Source organism: Poromitra crassiceps (assembly GCF_964638095.1).
Source record: "Poromitra crassiceps genome assembly, chromosome: 6".
Classification (NCBI taxonomy): Eukaryota; Metazoa; Chordata; class Actinopteri; order Beryciformes; family Melamphaidae; genus Poromitra; species Poromitra crassiceps.
The window spans coordinates 35,877,852-35,904,542 of record NC_139627.1 but is presented as its reverse complement, the minus strand read 5'-3'; the positions used below and the strand labels follow the sequence as shown (position 1 = coordinate 35,904,542).

At 46.1% G+C, this 26,691-nt stretch overlaps 1 protein-coding gene across 6 annotated transcripts in view; it reads right to left on the bottom strand.

The window, feature by feature from the left end:
* Positions 1-826: 826 nt before the first annotated feature.
* The window catches only part of lmo7a (LIM domain 7a), a 78,454-nt gene continuing 52,589 nt past the window's right edge, over positions 827-26,691 (bottom strand). Inside the window, exons 10-30 of one of the 6 annotated variants that reach the window (XM_083638599.1) lie at positions 25,278-25,307; positions 24,268-24,373; positions 22,405-22,547; positions 20,182-20,860; positions 19,308-19,553; positions 17,558-17,672; positions 14,585-14,746; positions 12,858-13,039; positions 12,610-12,673; positions 11,989-12,045; positions 10,518-10,543; positions 9,955-10,062; positions 8,685-8,771; positions 7,458-7,819; positions 6,844-6,900; positions 6,433-6,488; positions 5,229-5,481; positions 3,635-3,943; positions 2,590-2,698; positions 1,972-2,074; positions 827-1,560 (exon numbers count right to left, since the gene is read on the bottom strand). In XM_083638599.1, coding sequence (XP_083494725.1) covers positions 1,538-1,560; positions 1,972-2,074; positions 2,590-2,698; positions 3,635-3,943; positions 5,229-5,481; positions 6,433-6,488; positions 6,844-6,900; positions 7,458-7,819; positions 8,685-8,771; positions 9,955-10,062; positions 10,518-10,543; positions 11,989-12,045; positions 12,610-12,673; positions 12,858-13,039; positions 14,585-14,746; positions 17,558-17,672; positions 19,308-19,553; positions 20,182-20,860; positions 22,405-22,547; positions 24,268-24,373; positions 25,278-25,307 — 3,277 coding nt within the window. In that variant the 3' untranslated portion in view covers positions 827-1,537. The remainder of the gene's footprint in view (positions 1,561-1,971; positions 2,075-2,589; positions 2,699-3,634; positions 3,944-5,228; positions 5,482-6,432; positions 6,489-6,843; positions 6,901-7,457; positions 7,820-8,684; positions 8,772-9,954; positions 10,063-10,517; positions 10,544-11,988; positions 12,046-12,609; positions 12,674-12,857; positions 13,040-14,584; positions 14,747-17,557; positions 17,673-19,307; positions 19,554-20,181; positions 20,861-22,404; positions 22,548-24,267; positions 24,374-25,277; positions 25,308-26,691) is intronic. The other 5 variants (XM_083638601.1, XM_083638600.1, XM_083638602.1 and 2 more) reach the window with 5 other exon arrangements.

Sequence of the window (26,691 nt, the reverse complement as noted above, 5' to 3'; positions counted from 1 at the left end):
GTCAAAGCCTCTCCTGAAGGCTGTTTGCGGCCTTGGCTCTGGAAGAGAGATGGGGATGTTTATGATGGAAGGTTTGAGATTTCTTGGCCACTTGGCTGTGCTCGGCGCCATGTGGGCCCGGCTTGTTCTTTAAGCTTTAGGATTAACCCCCCCACACACACACACACACATGAGAGGCAAGAAAATCCTAAAAAGGGAATCAAAGAGCCGGAGATGTCCGCCTCCAGGGACTGTTTACGCTCCACCTCGACAGGCCAGGGACTATTTATGCTCAGTCCACCCATCTGTTGTCTCAGAAGAGCTTATTTTCATTAGTTGAGAAGTGGATAAAATGTAATTATCACCTTGTCGTTCAAAATGCATTTGGAGCCTTAGAACTGAGCAGTCTGTCTGCAGAAATCTTTCCATTCATTTACATAATGAATACTAAATCTATGTTTATGCGGATACAATTTCATTAAACAGGGGGACAGTTTACTTACTTTACTTTATACTTTATACTTTATTTATCCCCTTGGGGAAAGATTTTCTTTATCATAGTGTAATCAAATGTACATGTAAATGGAATATGCATGACAAATTGGCTTTAGAGAAAATACATGTAGAGCAGGCAGGTCGGCTGAACCTTGCACAAAGGCTCATTGAAATTCCTTTCATTACCACTACAGAGAGAGAGAGACACAGGGAGAGAGGGAGAGAGGCAGGGAGAAAAAGAGAAAATGGATGGGGAATTTCTGATTACAGCTTGTATGATAATAGCAGAATATCATAATGATGTATTAAGCAACTCTATGGTTTAATGAATAAAGGTAGAAGCCACACAGGATGAGCATTAAGGTCATTTATTTACAAATGTTACTGAAGAAAGTTTGCCTCAACACCATCCAATATGTTTTCCTCGTGAAAAACCTGCTTGTGTAGAATCTTCAATCTATCAGTGAAAACTCCTGATAAGTGCTCTCCAAGCAAACATGAATTATGTTTTTAAATATATTTCAATATACTTCTAATAATCTTTATTACTTCTCCCCTGTTACACAAACAAAAAAGGCACATAGACATGATAGGAATACCTTGGTCAACAACAGGTTAATGGCGCAAGACTCAGCAGAGAAGAAGTCTAAACGAGAGAAGATGATACTGCAGGGTTCCTCCGATCCTAACAAAAACTCTTCCATCTCTAAATAACAAAGACCTGCCTCAATAATCTTATAGACAATATAACGCTTGAGTAGTTTCTGGCTAAAACATCTAAAAACTTTCTGGTGCATGCACATCCCTTATACTTTGTACAATTCGTAATACTTAATACGATATAAACACATTAAATTTGCTAACTTTTTTTTCAAGCTTACCCTCTCAATCACACACACTACAAAAAGAAGGAATACGATTCTCATGGCCGAGTCAATTTTCTTTCTAGAATCATCGATGCAAGTGCTCCCGAGCTAGCCACAAAGTGTTTTGCCACGGCTGCAATGTTCATGGGTTGTTGTCAAAAGTAGTCTCTTCATCAATCTGTTGCAGCACAGTCATGTCACATGGAGGTTGGCTGGCCAGCTGCAAGGAAGGGAACAGTGAAATTACATAATGGGAAAGCCTAACCCTTGGTTCACACCAGGTGCTATTCAGAAGCAGCGCTTAACAGAAGCTGAGTGCCACGCTAAACCATCAATCCTCAGCGCCTTGCTCGGAGCTGCCCTCCCCCCGCTCACAACTTGCATTAAATTCATGCCTGGCAGCTCGGGTGCAGCGCGCTGCACGCTTGAAAAATAGAACAAAAGCGGAAACTATCGCTGCAGCGTAGATTCGGCGTGGCGTGTGGCCGGTGTGAACGGTCTCACCTGTTAACAAGGACGCGGAAATGAAAGTGCCATAGGGGTGCGTCGCTTCAGCGTGGGATTGGCGTATGGTGTGAACGAGGGCTAAAACAACAGATCCTCATGTTGAGCCATTTTCTCACATACTCACTTTTGAATCGCATGTAGCAGGAGTTACAATAGAGCTGTTTGCTTCGTATTCTGACTTCTGCCCCAGCCTCTGATCCTCCCAGGGTGGACTTACAGTCGATGCACTGAGGAGGTGAGGAAAGACGGCCGTTAGAGAGAGACCCAATCGACTGTCAGCGCTAGTCCACAGTGTCCAACTCCACAGGAGGAGTGGTGAGGACAGACAGAAGGTCCTGGATTGTACAGTGTGTACTTCAGAGCAACAGCCATGAGGAGCAAGTGGGGAAAACAAATCACAGTAAATGAGAGACACCAGACAGAAGAGTGACGGGCAGGATCAGTAATCAAATGGAGGAGACCAAAAGGTCATACCCAAGTCAAGACCAATGTCCCAGGATGGAGCAACAACCAGTCAAGTGTAAGGATGTTAGGAAGCAACAAAGTGAAAGGTTGATTAGTTTGGCTTGCAGGTTTTGGCATGAACAGAGATCTTGGCTACACAGAAAATCTACTTTGCTCAGCTGCAAAAGGATCAGGACTTTGTGATCCATTCCTCTTTACCAGGTTAGTAGTGAAAGAATGAGGATTCCATGATCAGACAGGGTTAGTTTCTGTAGATCTCCAGGCCACCAGCTCTCACCTTAAAACAGCCCAAATGATAACAGAGCCCCAGGGACTCGATGATCATGGCTGCTCCCTTTCCCAGCGGGGTGTCACAGAATGTACAGATTTTCTTGCCACTCACTGACCTGGATTACAGAATGTACAAGCATGATTCGAGAGGCAGTGTGCTGACATATGCAGTACACACACACGCACACGCACACACACAGGTATATACTAGGGCAGGGGTGCCCAAACATTTTTAGGATGAGAGCTACTTAGAAAATATAAAACTAGTCGCGAGCTACTTCTTTTCCCCTTGTCCCCCAAGTACATATTTAGCTCATTTTAACAGTATTATATTATTTATTTAACATTATTTAATCATGTTAAATAGTGTAGATACTGAGAAAAGGGCCACCTAGCGTCCACCTAGCGTCTTTTCATCAGCTCCGGTGTCTATTTTCAGTTGTTTCCAATGGGGGGAGAGGAAGAGGACGTCTAGAGAAAGTGCACTGCGCCCAGCGTCTATTTTCAGAGCGCTCCGATGTTTTTGTGCGCCCGACTCCCAGCACTTCCAGCTGAAAATATTTTAACTTTTCAGAAAGACGCTGGTGTCGGGTGCTCCTTTTCTGGCAACTAATCATGGAGAAACTATCGCAACAGAGACAGAAAGGCTCAATTGTGGGAGCAGATTGGCTTGACACTTAATATTTCTGGTGAGTGTTGAGCTAAATCACTGTATGTGTTGTTAGCTAATGTTACAGTAGCTGTCAGCTATCAAGCTACTACCGCACTGAACTAACGTTAGTTTCACACTGCTTCCAGCGTTTAATGGTCGGAAAAAGACGCTAGATGGACACACGGCCTTAGCTATACATGAGTGAGATTGAGTTTATGCATTCAAAATAAAAATAAAATAATAAATTTTGGATTTCTTTGGCGAGCTACTTATTGATGGCCCGAGATCGACCTATCAGCCAATTATAACATATAATAATAGGTTATGGTAAGAGTCTGCTTGTTGGGAGCATTTAGCTAAGCAGCGCCCTGGGTGTTATTTTGAGGTCAGTGGGTGTTACCTGCTACGCAGCTGGGAGCGCATCTCAGTGGGCTCCGGAGAGGTGGTGGGCGAGGGGGAGGAGGGCGAGGGGGAAGTGGAACGCTGGGACGAGGGGGTTCCAGCCGCGCCTCTGAGGGACCCCATGGAGTAGGAGGAGGGCAGGGTGGCCGAGCCTGGCCGGGCCGCCGGCAGGCCGCCATAAAAAGAGGCGCTGCCGGAGAGGGCGGAGTGAGGCCGGCTGTAGTTGGGGATTGACGAGGTGCTGCCCGGAGTCCACGAGGAGCGCCAGGAGGTTCGTGGGGCGTCCAGGTTGTCAAGAGACTCGCCTCTGCAAAGCCAACCCCAGCCAGCCCATGTTAGCTGGTTAGTGAAAGCATTTACTGTACATCCGTCTGGCTAAAAGCTGTACCTGCTATGAGGCTTTTTCAAGACTATAAAAAAAGGAAAAGGCCAGCACTCAATGTCCTTTTTCGTCTTTTTAACAACAACGTACACACTTCAGCAAGTCGCCTTCATGATATAGCAGGCGACTTGTTTCAGCAAGTGGCCTTCATGATATAGCGGGCGACTTGCTGAAACGCATACGTTGTATTGCTCGAAAAGGACATTGAGAGTGCTGGCCTTTTCCCTTTATTATCATCTTTGGCCGTGCACCGAAGCAGAATTTTTGATTGAGTTGTGTTCGTACTTGTTGAGTTGAGACTTATGATAAAACCAGATTTGGGGAGGCAGATTCAGCCTGGTAGCCTGTATCAACAGCATTTGATACCAATATACAGTATTTACTTGAGCATGTTACAGAATATTAGTATGTTTAAAAAAACAACCATTGCACCAGTGAAGCCCACAAAACCACAAAATAACTACAAAAGGGATTTTTGGTCTTTGGTCACTCCCTCATTCGTTGACATATTTTTTATACACTCCATCCTTAGATCAGCCTACCTGCCTAATGTCTTTAGATCATTGGAGGAGCAGTTTGAGTAATGTCTGCAGAGTATATGTTGAGGTAGCGTACCTGCACATGGCAGTGTATATGTTGAGGTAGCGTACCTGCACATGGCAGTGTATATGTTGAGGTAGCGTACCTGCGCATGGCAGTGTATATGTTGAGGTAGCGTACCTGCGCATGGCAGTGTATATGTTGAGGTAGCGTACCTGCGCATGGCAGTGTATATGTTGAGGCAGCGTACCTGCACATGGCAGTGTATATGTTGAGGTAGTGTACCTGCACATGGCAGTGTATATGTTGAGGTAGCATACCTGCACATGGCAGTGTATATGTTGAGGTAGAGTACCTGCACATGGCAGTGTATATGTTGAGGTAGCGTACCGGCGCATGGCAGTGTATATGTTGAGGTAGCGTACCTGCACATGGCAGTGTATATGTTGAGGTAGCGTACCTGCGCATGGCAGTGTATATGTTGAGGTAGCGTACCTGCGCATGGCAGTGTATATGTTGAGGTAGCGTACCTGCGCATCGCAGTGTATATGTTTAGGTAGCGTATCTGTGCATGGCAGTGTATATGTTGAGGTAGCGTACCTGCACATGGCAGTGCATATGTTGAGGTAGCGTACCTGCACATGGCAGTGTATATGTTGAGGTAGCGTACCTGCGCATGGGCAGGCTGGCAGGCTCCTTGCTGGAGGCGGTGCTGGTGGAGCGCTGGCGGATCCAGCTGTTGTCTGTCAGCAGCTGCGTTTTCTTCTTCATCTCCTTCAGGATCTGTTGCCTCTCCACCTCGGCCTGGGACACGGCCTGCTGGCCCTTCTTCTGAGAGTCCCTCCACGACGCCTCGCCCCCTCCACTGCCTGTCACTGGATACACAGGGACCAGATCAACGGTTTTGGCGAGAGAAAATGATGCTGGGGGGTGAAATTAAAAGTTGTTGGAAGTCACAAGTAAATCACAGCTGGCAACGGACAGGGAAAACAGAAAAAGAGACAGAGCAGATGGAACAGACGTTGGTGTTCCCCCCCTGAGTCTGTGGTGATTCAGTCTCATGACAGAGGGACCTGCTATAGACAGTAATTGGGGAATTATTCTAGTGCATTTAAACGATAGGAACTTTAATATGAAGTAATCATTTCTTAAAATCAAACATTTGCTCAACAAATTTGTATCAGATGCATTAACCCAAGAACAATTGCCTGGTAGGTAATATACTGTAAGCAAATCAATACTGTTTTACTGTGTGTAATTTTCTGTGCAGCTGCCTGATTCATTGATTGGTCAGCTCTTAATCAAACAGCTGTAGCTTGGATTTGGTGAAATGCCAAAATCGACAGATTATCTGATTTAAAGTATGATAATTGGAATAGATTGATTGGAGGCGGGGAGCTTGGGGGCCAGGCCCACCTCTCTCTGGCTCTCTGTATCTCATGGCATTGAGGAGGTTCCTCCTCTCCATCTCCAGCTCTGACGCAGCCCTCTGACTTTGGGCCTGTTTGTCATGCTTGTGCCTCAGCTGCTCCTCCAGCAGCCAGTGGGACATGCCCCCCATACGTCCATACACACCTAGGGCGCAGGCCACATAGCTCTTAACCACAGCCTCTTTGGAAAGAAATGGACTCACGCACATGGGTGTAGCCCAACATGTGTACAGACTAGCTTATAAAACAGAAAAAATGCAGTGAAACACACGCACGCACGTCGCACACATACTGTACACACACAGTCCACCGGTCCTAACTACAGCAAATAAGAAGACAGGTTCTGATATTCCCATTCTCACACATCACTTTTGCATTCATGAATCTGCCATCCATCATCTAGATTGCTTCACTCAATGTGAATTGATGGGTGAAATGACTGACCTTTCTTCTCTGGTTTCTCCACTTCATCGAGCTGGGGAGTTGATTTAGACTTTGCCCTGTCAATCAAACAGAAAATATTGAAGGATCTAGTAGAAAAATCAATGAAAGTAATCATATTTAGCTTTATTTACAGAGGTAACAGATCAATTAAAAGCCACATGGAGCAACCTAGGTTATTACTTTGAAACAGGGCAATAGATTTGAGTCATTGCTGGACACTAACATGAAGTAGACTTTTTTCTTTTTTTTTTACTTTTTGTTATGGGAAGACACATGTACTGCTTACATATGTTAGTTGCATGTGCTGTATGGTGCGATTAGGAGCGTGAAGGTTAAACTGGGATTTTAAACAGGCATGATCCATACGGTTTGACTGCACACAAAAATGCATGTTTATTCTCCCATACTAACCTGTCTGCAAATGATAGTTCAGGCTGGACATTGGCAAAGCCATGGGATTCACCAGCCCTTTAGTGAAGGGTCGGTGCAGAGAGGGTTACAGCACACAGGCCGAGGACAAAGCACATGCAAACACATTAGTTGGAGTTATGGTGACGCACAGACAAGGCAGGTTATATTTGACACTTGGTTAGCATCAGCGAGACAGACGGATGCGGGAGGCAAAGGGACATTTAAACTAAGTGTGGGCTGAGTAGAAGGTAGGGTTCCCACACCTTCTGAAACATCAAATTCAAGGATCTTTCAAGGACTTCCCAGGCCCAAGTCCCTCAAATTCAAGGACCCAGCACGGCATAGTTTGAGACACGGATCAAGGTGAATTACAATACTGAGAATTTTTATAATGAGAACTGTGTGAACACTTCTCAACTGTGCTGTGTTACACGTTATATCCAATTTTTGTTTTTAAATAAACAAACAAATAAATAAAATAATGACCCGTCCCATATCTACTTATGTCTATTTTCAAAATCTTTCAAGGCCTTGATCCTCCCTCAAATTCACAAACTTTCAAGGATTTCAAGGACCCGTGGAACCCTGGGAAGGAGAGCAGTGTCTCTACTGACCACTGCTGCTGCTGCTGCTGCTCGTGCACCTCCTGTCGCCTCCTCTCTTCGCCCCGCTCCTCCTCTCTCCTCCTCTGCCATCTCAGCTCTTCCTCCTCCCTCTTCTTCCTCTCCTCGTCCTCCTGCTGCTCTCTCCTCCTCCTCTCCTCCTGGAGGCGCTGCAGCTCTCGCTCATCCTCTTCCCTCTTCCTCCTCTCCTCCGCCTGTCTTTGGCGCTCCTGCTCCGCACTCCTCTTCCGCTCTTCCTCTGCCCTGTCTTCCCATGGGGAGGTGGGCTGGCTGAGGGGGGTGACGGGGGTGAGGGGTGAGAGGGGCGAGTGTGGGCTGGCGCTGTGGTTGTTCACCTCCAGGCTGCTTGGCTGCTGGAGGCCAGGAAGGAGAGAAACGTGTAAGTGTGTTAAGTATAAGTAATTATATGTTTTTAAAAGGGGCATTAAGAAGTCTATTGCCTTTATCTGCGATTAGTAGGAACTGCAACAACATTTATGCAGCTTATCTCCTTCTACACAAGTCTATGGTGAAGACACCAAACCTCTAGTTAGTACCTCCTGTCCCCTTACCTGACAGTGGTCGGCCCATAATTGACACACACTGCACAAATGCACAATGTATTCAAGTATGCAGAAAAGTAATATCACAGTGTAAAATACTGTAATAATAAACTCACTACTATAATAAGGCGGAGGGGATCCGCTCTGCAGGGCACGCTACCGCGCATGCGCTTCGCGCGAGCAAGCGGCACTAGAAATCAGCGCGTGAAGCTAGAAATGGGAGTGTGGAGCTAGAAATGGGTGTGTGGAGTGCAGGATATTTCTAGTAATAATAGCCTGTCATTTGCCTTTTTGGCTTGAGAATAAATCATATTAGCCTTTGTAGCTGAAATTATTTGCGCCGATGGTCGGTTGCTCATAACACTGTCCTCCATTGTTGAGCAGTTGAAAATAAGAGTGGGAGGCCAGAAAGATGGTTTTGAAAGTCAGAAATCTCAGTGTTTGGTGAAGTGATTGTTGCGGTTATTTAGTGTTGTGAGACAATACAAATTAAACTTCTTGTCCTTTTCATGCTATCTGTTTTGGGGGGTTGGCCTAGGAATTAATTTGAATCTAATATTTTCTTGAGCAATTTACAAAGTACAACGATATATAAAATGTATATGATGTAGTGTATAATTGAATATATAACTGAATTGTCCTGTCAATGTCATAGAGTTGTTGCGTTGCCCTCTACCTCCTGTTGGGGTGTGCTGTTGGCAGCATCCTGCTGGTCCCTGCGCCACTCCTCCTCCAGTTTCTCCTGGTCACGCTTGTATTTTTCCTGGTGAAAAGTAGGGAGAAGGAGATCCTCACACTCAAACAGACACACACCTTTGGATTCAACAAAACTAGAAGTGGTTCCCTTGAAATACAAAGACCTATCTGAGGTTATTCTAAATGACATGGCAATATTGTGCATTTTACAGTGAGAATACCATTTCCCCTGCCTGATTTCCCCCGATTTTTCTCCCCAATTGTACTTGGCCAATTCTTCCCGCTGCTGCCCCGGTCGCTGCTCCACCCTCTGCCGATCTGGGGAGAGCCGAGACTAGCACCATGCTCCCTCCGACACATGCGCCACCCGCTTCTTTTCACCTGACAGGGGGAGCTTCACCGGCAGGACGTAGCACGTGGGAGGATCACGCTATTTCCACCAGTTCCCTTTCACCCCGACCAGGTGCCCTGATTGACCAGGGGTGGCGCTAGTGCAGCGACCAGGACACATACCCCCAATCTGGCTTCCCACCCGCAGACACCAGCCAATCGTGCCTGTATGGACCAAGCCGGAGGTAACACGGGGGTGCGAACATGCGACCCTCGTGTTGGTAGGCAGGGAATCTGCCGCTACACTACCCGGACGCCCCGAGAATACCAAGTTTAATGGAGAGATGGATACTTCTAGATCATTTCAACTGAGAGCTCACCTATGTTTTATCTAACTGCCCTGAAAGTTGATAGAGAATCTTTGCCCGTGGCAGGAAGTTTAAAACCAGGCCGCTACACCAACAGGGAATAAGAAGTAACAAGCCTTCCCAGCTACATCAGCCCATCCAATCCACACCTTTGATCTCAAACCAGAAATAGGCGCTCAGAGAAATGTTTTCACAGGATTCTACTATACAGTATGTTAGATGGATTCTCCACACACTTGGGTGCTATGTAAAGTTTCTATTCTGAGGCGATTAGGAGCAGTGTTTGGTCAATGTGAGTCTTTGGTCAATGCATAATTAGGTTAACTAGCCTGTCAGTTCAGTGCTCTGCACCCCATCTCATCAACAGATGTGACACACAACAGATTTCACAGAAGGGTAACATGGGTCCTTCAACCGGGTCTAAATTTCAACTCGTCTGTCTGAATCATTCATATGAGTTTTTTTCATTTGAAGAGGGGCTCAATTACTTCCATTAATGGATTAACAGGCTGCTTATGAGCAGTCACTGTTATCAATTGAGTCCTTATTCACCTGTAGGAGGCGCTCCTGCTCCTTCTGCCATTTCTCCTGTCTTCTGCGCTCCTCTTCTGGGTCCCAAGACCAGCGGGTGGCGGAGGGAGTGATTGAGGGCACGGGTATCTGATGAAAGAGAGGATACACATGCAGTGTAAATGTACCGCACATCAAATCCTATTAGTCTAGAGATACTGTAGTGTCGCTACATCAACAGCAGCCATCAACTCGACCGCATCTTAACCAACTCTATGGCATTACAATAGTACATTTCACTAGTTTAATTCAAGTTAGGAAAGTGACAGCTCTCTTAATGGGAAACCAAGGGCTTAAGAGGCAGAGTGAACCTGTCTCTGTTCAGTAGTGCTGTGCCATGCTTAATAATGGGCCTGGCTTTGTAATAACTGTGGAATTCAAAGATGTTGTCATATTAGAGGAATAGACGTAACAGAGGAAAAGCTCCCCTTCATATATTGAATAGTACTCACATCTGATATTGATATTTTGAATACTACTCACATCTGATATTGATATATTGAATACTACTCACATCTGATATTGATATATTGAATACTACTCACATCTGATATTGCAGACTCTGATCCTCCTTTAAAAGAGAGAAATTCATCCAATAAATATATAAAAATATGTACGGTCAGAGCAATGGATCATACTGGACCTTTAAAACTTCACCTGGAGGCTATATACCATATCGACACAAAGTTGACAGGCCGATTAAACGTTCAACTCGATTTTAAAGTCAAGTACCAAATCGTGATTGGAAATGGCATTTGAAAGCACAACAGTGATTGATGTTTTCAAAAGCCTCGAGCAACAAACGTGTTCTAATTTCCCCCACAAAGAGTTATTGAATCATTGAATGAAAGACCGCCCACTAGTTGACATTTACACTGGACGGCGAACCAAACATATCAATACATTGATTGTAGAGAAAATAAGAACAAACAAATGCACAGAGATCACAGAACACAACGAGCACATCAGCTGCATGCACAAGATGCACACAAGTACAGAGCAACCAGAGGAAAAGGCTAAAGGGCACTTCAACACACGCATGCCAAGAGAAACTGACTGTTAATAATCACACGGGTGCAACAGGAATGCGTTTTAACATCATGCACAGCAAAGTGAAAAACTATAACCATAACCACCACACAATAAACACCACAAACGCATCCGGAGATCCATATTTGTGTATTTGTGGTTGGTACTTTGGCACAGAATCTGGCATGCTGCATGGCCGTTGGAGCAGAGTGTGTTGTTTTTATGCACAAATTGTGCCAAATCATGTTTTCTTTGCCATTATGTCTCAGCTTATGCGCTTATCTTCATCTTGATCAAACAGACAAGAAGTTACATTTTCTCACACGGCAACTTTTGTGCAATGTTTGTGACTTTTGCCTTTCTGGCAATATAATGGATATTTGTAGCCTCTGGGCATCTGCTAATAATAAATCAAGTTAAAGTTACGCTTGTTTGGTACATTATGTGAAGAGACTTTAATGACGCCATAAAGGTCGACAGCTACTGCACTCGACTGTCTCAGCTCCTTGGGCTTGGGACAGCATGTCAGTGCCTCAGTTGTACCAGCAGGTGGAGGTGAGGAGGTCACCGCACACGCAACCCTGTTTACCACAGAGGTAGACCAGCGCACTGACACTGGGCCCTGAGCAGCCTGAAGAGGGAAGGGGCACAGCAAAAGGGTTATGCTCTCGCACCAGCCAGACTGACAACAACAACAAAAAAGCAATAGCCCCAAAATAGAGCCATGGCAGAATCTAAAAAATTGCAGGTTCTATTTCAATCCCCACAGGCTCATGATCAATTGATATTAAATTAAAGCTTAGATCAATTGATATTAAATTAAAGCGTACGTATCGATTGAACATGAGGTCTCGGCTGACAGGAAACATGCACACCAGATGAAAAAGCCCCTTAGAAACCAGTTTAATTTGGTGAGACGAAAGCACAGAGCGCCCAGCGACAAGTCAACCCGTCATTAACAGCCCCGCTTAGATCAGCGCTTTTTACCTTGTTCAAAAAACTCTGACCTCCGTTTTAAGTTTTTCAAAGATATGGGTTCTGACTCTACATGAGAAATGGAAAACAGTAGAAGAGAGAAACAAGTTTTACCTAAGGAGAGAAACAAGTTTTATCTAAGGAGAGAAACAAGTTTTACCTAAGGAAAAAACATCTTCATAACACACATTGACATGAATTAGATATACAAAGAAAGTCATAGTCAAAAAGTCATAATGACGTCATTTGGAGCAGTTTTGTCACGTTTCACTATTACTGTCACTATCACTGTCACGACCACTTTTACTATCACTATCATTACTGCTCTCTCTACCTTCATTCGCAGTATTTCCTGCACCAAATAAAGTTCTGCGAATGAACGGGGAGCTCTCGGTCCAGGCAAGATGGAGGGAAGTTAAACATAGTTCATTTACATACAGTAATATACTACTCATTTTGTAACTATACAAAGCTGGTCAGAAATCGGCAAAGTTGCCTTTTAATAATGTTTCTTTCAAAGCCAGGTCACAAAAAAGCAGACCCTTGTTGCTATGTCTCTGCATTGAGAACAGCTTTCATGGCCAAACAGAATTTCAGAAAGTGTTTTGCAAGACTGTGTGCTCTGCTCTTTACCTTTGTTTCTCTTGGTCACTGACTCTTCACGGAAAGCCCCGTTCAGTCCGTTTGAGGCCACATCCTGCAGGAAGACATGGCAGGGCGTACACACACGTACACGCATTGAACAGGAACAATAAAGCACGCACATTACAGAATACAGACTGGCTGGTGTGGCCTTATCCAAGCAGGACACACCCTTCAGAGAGAGACAACAGAAAGCAATTAACCCTGTACGTCAACTTCAGTTATCTGAGGTCACTTACAATGATTGGATGGGTGGGGACCTCCTTGGTTGTCAGCGCTTCTGTGGATCTGCGTGAAGTGAAATCCAAGCTGTTGACAGTGTTTGCGTCGGAGGAACCTAGGAGGATTGGACGATCCGTACTGGTCAGATTGATGGTCTTATGGCTTTTAAATGGTGGGGAAGGCCGATCTCTGTCCCAGTCTGCATGCAGACAATGCAATGGCAAAGCATATGATGTAGATGTATGTATGCACACATGACATATGACACACATGACATATGATGTAGATGTATGTATGCACACATGACATATGACACACATGACATATGATGTAGATGTGTGTATGCACACATGAAGGCATGTTTGTGCATCTGTGTGCATATGTACTCTCTCCGCCCCCAAGCCCCCGCGGCTTTTCTCCCCAATTGTACTTGGCCAATTCCTCCTGCTGTCCGGGTCCTTGCCCCCCGTCTGCCAATCTGGGGAGAGTTGTAGACTGGCACATGCTTCCTCTGATACATGTGCTGCCTGTCACCAGCCGCTTTTCACCTGGCAGCGAGGGGCTTCACCCGCAGGATGTAGCGAGTGGGAGGATCACACTATTCCCCCCAGTTCCCCTCCTCCCAAACAGGCAGCCTGACCGACCAGAGGCGCTAGTGCAGCGACCAGGACACATACCCTTAATCCGGCTTCCCACCCCTAGACATGGCCAATTGTGCCTGTATGGACGCCCGACGAAGCCGGAGGTAACACGGCATCGCGAACCTGCGACCCTCGTGTTGGTAGGCAGGGAATCTTACCGCTGCACCACCCGGACACCCTGCCCATGTACGATATGAGTATCAGTTGTGTATGCACATAATGTACATGTGAAAACCCAACATTTGACACTGATGTGTCTGTTCTGATTATAATAATACATTAATAACCACTATTAAGCAGGGAGTAAGGTTGCTGTTATGGTGTTATTAGAGAGCAGCAGGGGGCGACAGAGAAACCACCTTCCCCAGCCATGCAGTCTATCACAGCTTTTATAAAGCCCACAGTGTTGCTAACAGGCTCACATCCACTACACTAAGTTGATCTATTTCAACAAAGTATGTTAGCACATTCAGCTGGAGTCAGCTAGGCTGGGGGATTATTGTTTTGGCAAAGTGACACTGACATGGTAGAAACTAGTTAGCCTGTTATACTAACACCGTAAAAGGAGCGCGCTTGCACTCAGAGGACCATGTACCTGAGCTAGGTTAGTTGTCCACAAGGTAAACACCGTACAGGAAAGAGAAAGACAAAGAAACATAGAAAACAAAGAAAACAAAAACAGAGACAGACGGTATAGAAATAAGCAGTAAGGGAGAGAATAGCCACTGAAATCCCTTAAATAGCCACTGAAGTCCCTTAAATAGCCACTGAAATCCCTTAAATAGCCAGTGAAGTCCCTTAAATAGCCACTGAAGTCCCTTATCAATACAAAAACTATTGTCCCTTCCCAGAGTAGAAGAACAGAGTTATTAGACCTTTACCGTCTAACTGTCATGATATCATTCAGGGATGATTTCACAACAGTTTACGGGCCAATTTAAACTGTCAAAACCGTTTAGCAACGCAACCAGCATAAGCAGCACTGTCAGTCCTGGAATGCAACCCTTAAAGTGGTTCAACTCTTTCATCCTCTTTGAATCTCTCTCTCTCTCTCACGCACACGCGCACAGAAATGCATGCGCGCGCGCACACACACGACTCACTGTTCTTGCCGTGACGCCGTATGTCCATGACCAGGCTGCCCTGCTGCAGAGCCTCCTCCGTGCTGGCCTTCCAGTCTGTGTAGCTCATGTCTGCCACCCGGTGGCCGCTCAGCGTCAGCACCTCATCCCCGACCTTTAGCTGGCACATATCTGCCGGGCTGCCTGCACAGACAGACAGAGGAACAGGACACAGGGCCGGGCCGGCACACCATTAGCAGAGAAGGTAGGACAAGTGACCCCAATTCCATCACTCTTAGTTATTGCAATTTCTTCAGCATAGTAGTGGAATTCTTTATCTTTTGGAGGTAATATTAGAACGATACATGAGCAGAAAATCTTGACATTGTTGTATAAGACCAGCAAAATCACACGATAATTTAATTTACTAGAAATTAACCCAATTAGAGAGTGTGACTATACTAAATATAGGTTTCACTCTCACCACTATTATCTCCTGAGGTACCGTGTAGACAGCTATATAATTCAATACTCAATTAAAACAACAAAACTTCACATATGGGGGTTCTTTGGGGTCAAATCCTATCAAATGGGGGTCTGTGGCCTAGTGTGTGTCTATTTGGGGGTCTGTGACATGGAAAGGCCTGAGAAACGCTGAGCAGTTTTGACGCTGACAACAAAGATGCGGCGTCAAAGCTATTTTTTATTTTTTCACAATCAAATGTTCTTATGCTACACGGCAACATAAGGAGGTGGAGAAACGTCAGTAGAAAGAGAGGCTCGGGCCCAGCAGATCTGACCCAGATAGATGCTGCCCTACATAGGCCTGGCAGAGCCACTGCAATGGGCTCCTGCTGGAAGGCATGCTGAGGACTAACCAGCAGTGCCTGACTGCAATACATGAGAGCACAAACACTGCTTTCCAAAATTACTGCTGTATCTGTGAATACATCAGCTAGCTTTAGTGAGAAGTATATATGACAACTGCCTGTGAGTTATTTTTCCACTTGCACTGACCATTGAGAACCTTAAGCGAAGCATATACTGTACAAATTAAACCTGTTTCTGACCCGATTTGTGGGCCGCACGACTCATTTTAGTGTCAGGTCGAATTTCAGCTGCGTCGTGCTTCGAGTTTCCGTAGGATAATGTCCATGTAAAATGTCCATGTAACACCTCTTCCTAATATACTGAATGTTATTTTCTTTTTTCCCCCTTTTCCTGTGTCTGAGCCTGTTTGTCTGTTTTGTTTTGATTGTGTTCCGTTCTATCAAAAAGATATATATATGTAAAAAAAAAAAGAAAAAAAGTCCAGATATACTATGATCAATGTCCAATAGTGGGAAGCAGGACAAGCTTCACGTCCAAAAATGCCCTATTTTGAAGGTGTTGTCGTGCACGAAGCAAATAGAGCCAAGGCCAGCGTTTTTCTCAATCAAGCGACACATCGCCAAGCCTGTTGGCTCATACAGAGCAGGTCAGGACATCTTCTGAAATCAACTGAAACTATCTGATGTCCGCTCGCTCGCTCACTCACTCACTCACTCGGTGGCATCGTGTCCAGTTAGGAATCGGTGTAAGATGTCAAGTAAAAGTCATTTAAATTGGCAAAGCCTTCCTTTAAGTGTCCAAGGGGGGACCCCAGTCGTTGCAGAGCTGGTTTCCTCAGGGGACATCGGGGGGAGGGAGTGACAAAGTCCTGATTTGTGGGGGCTTTCGGGTCTCGTTGAAGAGGCGGATGGCAGTTGGGTAGAAGCTGTCCCTGTGACGGGAGGTTCTGGTACTGCTAGATCAGTTTTCTGCCATGGGGGAGGACCCTGAAGAGTTTATGTTCTAGATGGGTGGGGTCGGCCATCATTTTCTGAGCCTGCTTTAGCATCCTGGCAGTGTGTACGTAGGTCCTGAATGGGTGGCAGGCTGCAACCTTTTCAGCTCGGCGGATGATGCGCTGCAGCCTGGAGACGTCCTTGCGGGCAGCAGCAGCATACCAGATGGTGATGGCGGAGGTGAGGATGGTGGTGTAGAAAAACATCAACGCTGTCTTTGGCACCTTGAACTTCTGTAACCGCTGAAGAAAGTACATCCTCTGTTGTGCCTTCTTGGTGACAGCTTTGATGTTCGACTCCCATTTCAGGTCCTGGGTGATTGTTACCTGCTCCTGAGCGGCCATCGGATGTATTTCTGACATGTACAGTAAAGTCATGTTGGTCTGCCGTCGTCAGGCTCTCTCGCACAGTTGAAGCAGAAGAACCACGAGTCAATTCCCCCCAAATCAATGCCTTTTCTCCATACAGTCTATGCTTTTGCTCACTGTGCCTGACCAGAGATGCGCCTGACAGGTTGGTCAAGCTACCTGCCTCTTTGATATTTCCTCACATCACGACCGATATGAACGAGACAAAAATGTTGTCAGGAAAAAGCCGCTGATCTGCAGCTGCCTAATTTTTGGTTTGGATTTATCTAACCTTAGCTTTGTTAGTATAGCTTGTTAGTTTGTTGGTGTTGCTCACTTGCATCTGTGTGTGAGAGAGGGACAGATGCCTTGCTACCTGCATCGGAGCTTCAATTCAAACAAATAATTTGTTTGAATTGAATTGTCACTAATTATTAGTGACAATTGTCAATAGCCAGAACGGCCCCCAGGGGCCGACAAGCCGCTTTATTTTCTATTTTACACGTACAGTGAGAGCACTCAAGTCAGACCTTGGCAACCGGACTGTACAGTGTGAGCACATAACTTGTGAGCTTTGGTTTTACATTGCAGATGATTTACTCGTACAATAGGAGATGCAATTAAACAACATTTCTAAAATCGTACAGTGTATGCCCAGCTTTAGAGGTGACAGTTGCCAGTTCTGGTTGATCTGCGGTGCTGGGCCACTGGTGGACCAATGCAATTAATTCACTGGTAATGAAATATTCATTATGGGAGTTGAATAAAGTTCACATCAAATCCCTGTGTATGTATGAAGTGATTATTTTCAGAGCACCCAGCCTGGCAGGACGTCTGCTTACCTGGTTGGATGGATGTGACGTGAGCTCCTGTGGAGTCCCACTCGGCCTGGAAGCCAAAGTCTCTGCTGCTGTTGGGCTTCTGATTGAGGCTGATCCGCATGTCACAGTAGCTCTCCTAGGAACCAAACATACACACACACACACACACACAGATGTGAAAAATGTAACCGTTTCACCTTGAATAACACATCATTTCATAAGCACACCTTTAATATTTAACTATTAATCTAATTCACTCATAGACTACAAAACTACTCAATCTATCTGGTCTAATTCTGTTCCTGTTTGTAGCCTCTGACCTCACAGAAATCCTAATCTATCATGAATGGTCCTGTTGTCCTGCCATATCAGCAGTGTAACTGCCTCCATGAATGCTCTGAGTGTCCCCCCCCCTCACACACACACACTTGTTGATCAATGAGGAGAACACCAACAATAATTATGATTGAGCTTGCGATGGGCCCTTGTTGTGGTTGTTATGAGGATGTTTTTTCAACCATATTGTCAATTTGCACTCGCACTTTGTATCTAATAATTTTTCACTAGGGTTGGTGTGAAGCACTTTGTGATCAAATATGTATCATTGTTGTATTGTATTGTATCTTGTCTGACTGCTGCCACAGATGCTAAATTAATTTCCGAAATGACAAGTAAAAGATGTAATCTCTGCACCACAAGTACTGTACTGTACAATGCCTCTGTACCAGCACTAACTTATCTGTGATGATGTATATATGATGATGTATATGTTTGTGTGTGTATATATATATATATATATATATATATATATATATATATATATATATATATATAACCGACCTGGATAGCTAGGCTTAGATAGTGAGGTAATATGCAGTTGTGCGGTGGTAGCATGGAGGGAGGTGTTTCCAGGACGCTGGATTACACCGTTAAGCCTTCTTAACGAAACGTCGGTGAAGGAAGGTGCCCACTTGAAAACCCCAATGACATGCTTCATACTGCTGTTGGCTAGGGTAGGTAACTGGTGATTTGTGTCTTGTTTATTAGTTTGTTAGGCTGTTAGCTTGTTTTATTCTGGATTGGGCTTCTAAATGTGTTTTTCCTCGGATTTTGGCACAAGGGATAGTAACATCTTGTCCTGTGTATTAATTAATAATATAATTGAGTATGTGGACTTTGTAAGTAAGTAAACTGAACCTCTCAAAAACTCAATTATTTTACATCACATACTGTAGATTAATATACATGAACACAACCTTTTCATCTCCCTCCCTAACACCCTTTACTGTCTGACTGATCCTGGCTTTCCATAGCCCTGGAGGAGAGTCAGCATGTGGGGTTTGTGTGTCTGTATGTAAGCAGCCTGCTTTGGTTTGGCTCCAGCTCCAGGGAATGGAGAAGCCCTTGTTCCTATGAATGAATGATTTATAGCCAAGCCTAGATCCTCTACTGTACCTTCTGTAATGCGGACTCCTTTGCCTTGTATTTTTTACTAACTTTTATTTAGGCAAACTGTCTTTTTGCAAGTGCCATCAAACTTCAGGTTCAATTAAAGTGCATTGTTATGGTGCATCTGATCTACATCACTCACTACAGTATTACAGTATTCAAAGCTAAAAATACATTATACATTATTAATACATTTTCATTCTTGAACACAGTTTATTTGGCAAATGCTTGTATTATTTTATTTTACGACGCCTGTAATATGGCATGTACATAAAAGCTGATCTGTTTTGTTGTTGTTGTCAACAGTAGGTAATTTAAGTACCCGGTTGGTTTCCTTGGCTGGAGCCTGACTGACCGGGGCTTCACTCTTGACCTGGGGAGGCACGGGCGATACGCTCTGGACAGGGGCGATGCTTTTCCCTGTGGCCTCCTCTTCCTCCTCGCTGCTGTGGGCCGAGCTGGAGTGGGCCTCGTCCTCAGAGGTCATGAACCGGTGGTAGCGGCTCGGCACGGACGACTTCTTAGAAACCTCCACGTCGCCGTTCACACGCTTCTGAGAGTCATCCATCTGTCAGGGCATGAGGGAGGAGTGGCAAAGTACACACTGCTTGAGTCTCAAGTACATGAGAATGGAATGCACATGAAAAAAACTTCAATAAAGAATTGAGCTTTTGGTGACTATAGTGTCTTTTTAAGACTTTTGAATGGGGGGAATGCATTTGGAGAATGTACAGTAGATGTGTGGGTTGATTTCCCAGAGGTGTGGAACGTAAACTGGAACTGCTTCAAGAGTTCCAAATGACATCATAACCTATCATGTCTGGGCCTGACAGACAAACACTAAGTTGAAACCTGACAGTTATTTCCCCTGATACAATGAAGCATTATGTATCATCTATCATTAGCTGTAACAGTGCTAAAAGTGAAGGCTGAAAATAGCTGCTCTTCTAAGTGAGTTAGCAATATAAAAACATTAGCTTCATCCATTATTCACAAACAAAGTAATCAGATATGACTGGGTGACTCTGATGTACAGTACTTCATATAGACAACACTGTAACAGACCAACAAGACCAAGGTTTTCTTATTGCCAAATAAACACCCAGTTCATCCTGCCCTCTAGACGTCCTTCAGTCCTATGCACTGCGCGGGCCGGGTGCAGGTTCTATTTAGCTGTAGAATAGTCCAGTACTCACTGTGAAGGCCCGGGGAAATGAGCCGATGCGGGTGGACTGGGTCCCGAAGGGCCTGGGCGTGACGACTGAGGTGAGACGCTCGCTATCCGATCTCTGGTAGCTCCTGGGCAGGGAGGCGGAAACCCGAGACACCCCGGGAGGCTTGGGTTCCATGGGGTTGTACTGTGCTTGTTTGTACAGGGAGCCAGAGGAAGGGGCCTCCACCTCCCTGCGTGCGCCCGCCAATGGGCGCCTCGGCTCGGGCACCTTTTGGAGGACGCTGGCCGAGGTGACAGGGACGGCGGGGGAGGAAGTCTCCTCTGTCTTGGCTCTGCCGGTGTTCCTCTCCATGGGTGCAGCGGTTGGAGGGGGGGGGCTGTGGATGGAGCTATGGCCGGTGGACACGGTGGTAGAGGTAGTGGCGTCACTGCCTGCAGGACTGTCCACAATGTCAACTTGACGTGAGGCGGGAGGGGACGCGGCCCGGCTAGTAGCTGGGGACGTGGCGGGTGGGTCCTCCTCTCTCAGAGGGGGCACAGAGGGGGCAGGGGAGCGGTCCACCGAGGAGTAGGGGGTGTCAATAGTGTAGCTCCTGGCAGGAAGGTAACGTGGCTGCGGGACGGGGTTGTCAAATACGTCCTGGTTGTCACTCAGGTAAGCAAGAGATCCAAGACGGCTGCCAACCGAGCCCTTTCTCTCTCTGTGGGCCGGGCAGAGCAGGAGAGAAGAGAGAAGAGAAGGGAAGAGCAGGAGAGAAGAGAGAAGAGAAGGGCAGAGGGCAGGACGGACAGCCGATGGTCAAATAAAGGATGAGGGAGATGAAAGGAAGAAGCACAAAGGGTTGGGGAGCAGGTGTTGAAGAGGAGAGGAGCAGGTGAAAGGGACAAGAGCGGAAGGAGAAACAGGTTGAAAGGGAGAGGGCAGGGAGAGGTGGTGCAGACAGGGAGAGAGCAGGGAGAGGTGGTGCAGAAAGGGAGAGGGCAGGGAGAGGTGGGGCAGAAAGGGAGAGGGCAGGGAGAGGTGGGGCAGAAAGGGAGAGGGCAGAGAGAGGTGGGGCAGAAAGGGAGAGGGCAGAGAGAGGTGGGGCAGAAAGGGAGAGAGCAGGGAGAGGTGGGGCAGAAAGGGAGAGAGCAGGGAGAGGTGGGGCAGAAAGGGAGAGAGCAGGGAGAGGTGGGGCAGAAAGGGAGAGAGCAGGGAGAGGTGGGGCAGAAAGGGAGAGAGCAGGGAGAGGTGGGGCAGAAAGGGAGAGAGCAGGGAGAGGTGGGGCAGAAAGGGAGAGAGCAGGGAGAGGTGGGGCAGAAAGGGAGAGAGCAGGGAGAGGTGGGGCAGAAAGGGAGAGAGCAGGGAGAGGTGGTGCAGAAAGGGAGAGGGCAGGGAGAGGTGGGGCAGAAAGGGAGAGGGCAGGGAGAGGTGGGGCAGAAAGGGAGAGAGCAGAGAGAGGTGGGGCAGAAAGGGAGAGAGCAGGGAGAGGTGGGGCAGAAAGGGAGAGGGCAGGGAGAGGTGGGGCAGAAAGGGAGAGAGCAGGGAGAGGTGGGGCAGAAAGGGAGAGGGCAGGGAGAGGTGGGGCAGAAAGGGAGAGGGCAGAGAGAGGTGGGGCAGAAAGGGAGAGGGCAGAGAGAGGTGGGGCAGAAAGGGAGAGAGCAGGGAGAGGTGGGGCAGAAAGGGAGAGGGCAGGGAGAGGTGGTGCAGAAAGGGAGAGGGCAGGGAGAGGTGGGGCAGAAAGGGAGAGGGCAGAGAGAGGTGGGGCAGAAAGGGAGAGGGCAGGGAGAGGTGGGGCAGAAAGGGAGAGGGCAGGGAGAGGTGGGGCAGAAAGAAAAAGGAGAGACAGGTTGCAACCCATGATTAGATTACACTTTCGCCGACTAAAGACACAATTAAAGAGTTTGTTCTTTCACTGCCTCTAACAGTAGGATCCTATTTCTACTACTGCAAGCTTCACATGCACAGCTTTCCTCTCGCTGTTACCCTGTTGTTGTTGTTTTTAAAAAAGCAAAGAGGCTAATAAACAGCAAAAATAGAAGCACATTCAGTGAGTTTGTAATGCAACAGGTAGCAGTAAATCCTTTAAGGTGTTTGTAGCTTTTCTGTAAAAAAAAAAGAAGAAAAAAAAGGGAAATCAGAGGAAAAATAGCATCTCTATAGTATTCCAGTGCGCTCAGTCATCCTGCCCCTGATCAGTTCACAGTGAATGTGCATTATCCTCGCACTACAAGAAGTACCTGAGCAGATGTGTTTTTCCCTTACCTCCCCTCTTGAATCTCCTTGAAGGTCTTGGACCTTCTGGAGTCGCCGCCGAGTGTGATCTGCTCAATCTGCTCCCTTTCCTCTTTCTTCTTCACTATATCAAAGTTGACACTCCTGCGCCTGTTCTTCCATTTGGTCAGGTCCTGCAGAGAAACCAGCCCAGATCACCTTATCCACTGTCACTTACTCCACTAAATCAGCTAACAAAAATAACAACATGCCAAAAAGGGATTTGTTATGTTGCGTGGCTAACCGTACACCTGAAGGGAGTGAAGTTGAAAAGGAAGCAGAAAGAAAGAGAGAGAGAGAGGGCTAGATTTGAAGGTGTTCTATTTGTGTGCTTTAGGCTCCTCCCGGCTCACGTCCCCAGAGTATTGGGGACTGTGTGTGACCTACATGCTGCTTTAAGACTCCATTATTTCACCATGACACTATTCAACCAGGCTGCTGATAGACACTCGGTACCACTCTCACTATGACACTATTCAATCAGGCTGCTGATAGACACACAGTACCACTCTCACTATGACACTATTCAATCAGGCTGCTGATAGACACACAGTACCACTCTCACTATGACACTATTCAATCAGGCTGCTGATAGACACACAGTACCACTCACTATGACACTATTCAATCAGGCTGCTGATAGACACACAGTACCACTCACCATGAAACTATTCAACCAGGCTGCTGATAGACACACAGTACCACTCACTATGACACTATTCAATCAGGCTGCTGATAGACACACAGTACCACTCTCACTATGACACTATTCAATCAGGCTGCTGATAGACACACAGTACCACTCACTATGACACTATTCAATCAGGCTGCTGATAGACACACAGTACCACTCACCATGACACTATTCAATCAGGCTGCTGATAGACACACAGTACCACTCACCATGACACTATTCAATCAGGCTGCTGATAGACACACAGTACCACTCACCATGACACTATTCAATCAGGCTGCTGATAGACACACAGTACCACTCACCATGACACTATTCAATCAGGCTGCTGTTAGACACACAGTACCAGTCTCACTATGACACTATTCAATCAGGCTGCTGATAGACACACAGTACCACTCTCACTATGACACTATTCAATCAGGCTGCTGATAGACACACAGTACCACTCTCACTATGACACTATTCAATCAGGCTGCTGATAGACACACAGTACCACTCACTATGACACTATTCAATCAGGCTGCTGATAGACACACAGTACCACTCTCATCGCAACTATACATGGATCATGTTTTTTTATGATTCTACCTGAGAAGGAGGAGCATGACGTGTTTGGGATCTGTGGCCTTCAAAACTGGAGCAGTACAGTACTGGCCATTGAAAATTACTTTTCCTGCATGAATTAGCATCACATTTCCACTATATAATTAAACAACTTATTGTGTAATATAATTTTTCGTCGATTCAGTTCAATTATTTCCATCCTAGCGTCTCTGTCTTATACATAGACTCTCACAGACTGAGATCTGGAAATGAGGACAGTCCATAGCCAGAGGGCAGTGCTGCACCAATCAGCTTGTGCCTCTGCCTCCGTCTTTCTGCTTCTGTCTAAACAGCTCTCCTTGCCCCCTGTGGCCACCGGCTGCACCACAGCACCTGCTCTCCTCAGACTACAGATCCCATAAATAACATGCTCATCTTCCACTTCAGTGACATCTATGTAGGAAGGTTATGACACTCAGGTTATAGATACAGGATCTAGTCTACCAGGTTATAGATACAGTATTTACCAAGTGAAACTGAGCACACTCGACATTTAGTGTTTTGAATAACAAGGTGGGTGGTTAACACTAAGTGTACTGTGCAGTCCTACTCACATCCTGCCACTTGTCGTCGCTCTCCTTCACCTGCTCGCGATACTGCTCTAGGTGAGCCTGCCGCAGCACGGCCGGGTCCACTTGGATGTCGCTCATTGATTTGCTCCTGTGAACAGTGAGACAGCGGAGGGGGCAGACAGGAGAGAAAGATGAAAACACACCAGAGGGGCCATCTGCAGCTAGTAGGGCACGTCAAGTTTGCATTTCCTGGCAGATTGCTTTACAGTATGTGCAAAGTGAAACAAACTGTTGCAAAAGTTGAAAATGAGTTTCACTCCAGTTACAGTATGCATGTGTTATTTCTTACCATTACACCAAAGAAATTGTTGGGGTGGGATCATGGCCTATCGTTTCAAAATGTGTTTCACCTGTATTTCCTGCAATTGTCCCAGCCATATACTTGGCAATGAGGCTGAACATGAGTGCATTAATACATGTTAGTATACACACACACACACACACAGGTCAGAGGTCAACCACACAAAAAAGGGACCAGTTTAAGCTCGATGGGTTAGAAGAACATGCTGCAGCCCTGTATTCACGGACATCACATCCAAGCCTTCATGCAAAACAGCAAAGTCATTCAAAGCTTGCAGACTGTTGACAAGTTTCTTCTCACTTACCTGTGAAGGTTTATACGTGCGTCATCATAGTTTGCTAACAGGAGTGCAAGTTGTGTTTATGGACTCAACACAGCTTTAGACCACCACTCCCTCATAACTCTCAGTGGGACACGTACGCTCACCAGTTTGGGTAGATGACCCAGCGTATTGGTATTGTACGCATCCCTTCACTCCACTTTGTTGCTTTGTCAATAAGAGCTTTGTTGAGCAATACCGCCCCCCACCCCCAACCTGGCCCCGTGCCATACAATCCACAATGTTGTGTGTCAGCGTTTAGCGGGTTAGCGAGTGAGAGCAGCCACACAAAGCGCTAGGCAGCGGGGTGCGACTGTAGAGGGCAGAGCAAATGCAAACGTGCCGCATTCCTGGGACCGACTATCAACTCACCCGTCGCTACCGTCGTGCATTTGGGGCAGTCTAGGAAACCAATGAGAACCATAGACAAAAAGTCACATTTCTGCAGACTGGCCTCTGTCAGTGTGTGTGTGTGTGTGTGTGCGGGTGGACTATCAGGGTCGAGAGCACGGCCTCCCTCACAAGGCCAACCGGTGACTCTCACATTGGCCCGACCCCAACGTAAAGCCAGACAGTCCAGACCCAAGACACCAGCTTTCCCCTGCTTTTCTCTTCCTATGGTGAAGAGGACAGAGAGAGTTCAAGGTGTGGATAAAGTAGGCTTACAGTACCGTATCACCTTCCCTTGGCCTGCCACTATGCTGAGAAGGGGGTGTGTGGACATGTATCTTTCTCTAAACAATAGTGCCTTTCTGGAGTCTCCAACATGATGTCATTGGAAAGCACTTTCCATACTCAGGTGAAGTAAATCCAGATGGCTTTGACTCAGGTTAAATGGGCTGCTTTGTGTGTGTGTGTATAAGTGTGTGTTCATGACATGTCAAACACTGCGGTATAGATTTGTTTTCATGTTACCATGGAGTTAATCACTTTCCTTTTCTTACAGAGCTATGAGGAATTCCTATCGGCTTTTATGTTCTCGATAGACACGACTACATGTAATGACCCTGCTTGGTGCAGTGTATTCAGGACATGCCCCTGGTTATATTTGGTTATTACTCAGGGTTGAACCCTTCCACACCTCCCCGCCCACTGCACTGTCAGCTTGACATGTCAGTGTGAGGTTCCCCTCACTGAGAGAGGAAACAACATTGTGCTCTGGTCAGATCCATGCCGGTGCTCTGGTGAGGTCATCAGATGGCGCCTGTTCAATGCATTCCATCACAAAAATGTTAAGTCTGTGTTTTATCTTTATTTAAGCTTGGATAAAGTTGTTCCATTCACAGACAAACTCAGTCCAATAGAAGAAAAAACAAAAACAAATGCAAAACACAGAATTTGGAGCTGTTTTCCAATGCCGATGATGTACTAAATCATTTTGGTCAATGCTGTAGTAAGAGAATGCATGCAGATTTGTTCATAAATAACACTTCAAAAGACAGCAGCAGAAGGTTATGATGTACAGTAAGGCCATCCAATCTGGTATTTTCATGTATATCATTGTGTTGCAAAGGTACTACAGTATAACACATTGCTATTGTACAGTAAACCATAATGAAAGGCCCTATGAAGGCATTGTACAACATCTACCTGACTGGTAAATCCTCTTGTTTCAATTCTGAGGTAACAGCAAACATTCAAAACAAGAAAGAATCAATAAAGCTGGTGCTTTCACTACATTTCCTCCCCTGGGGGGGGCGGGGGGGTTCAAATAGTGCCCATTGATCCAGTGAATGTGGAAGGCACCTGTTAGTTTTCAAGAGGAAGTGCTCTGTTGAGTGAGATT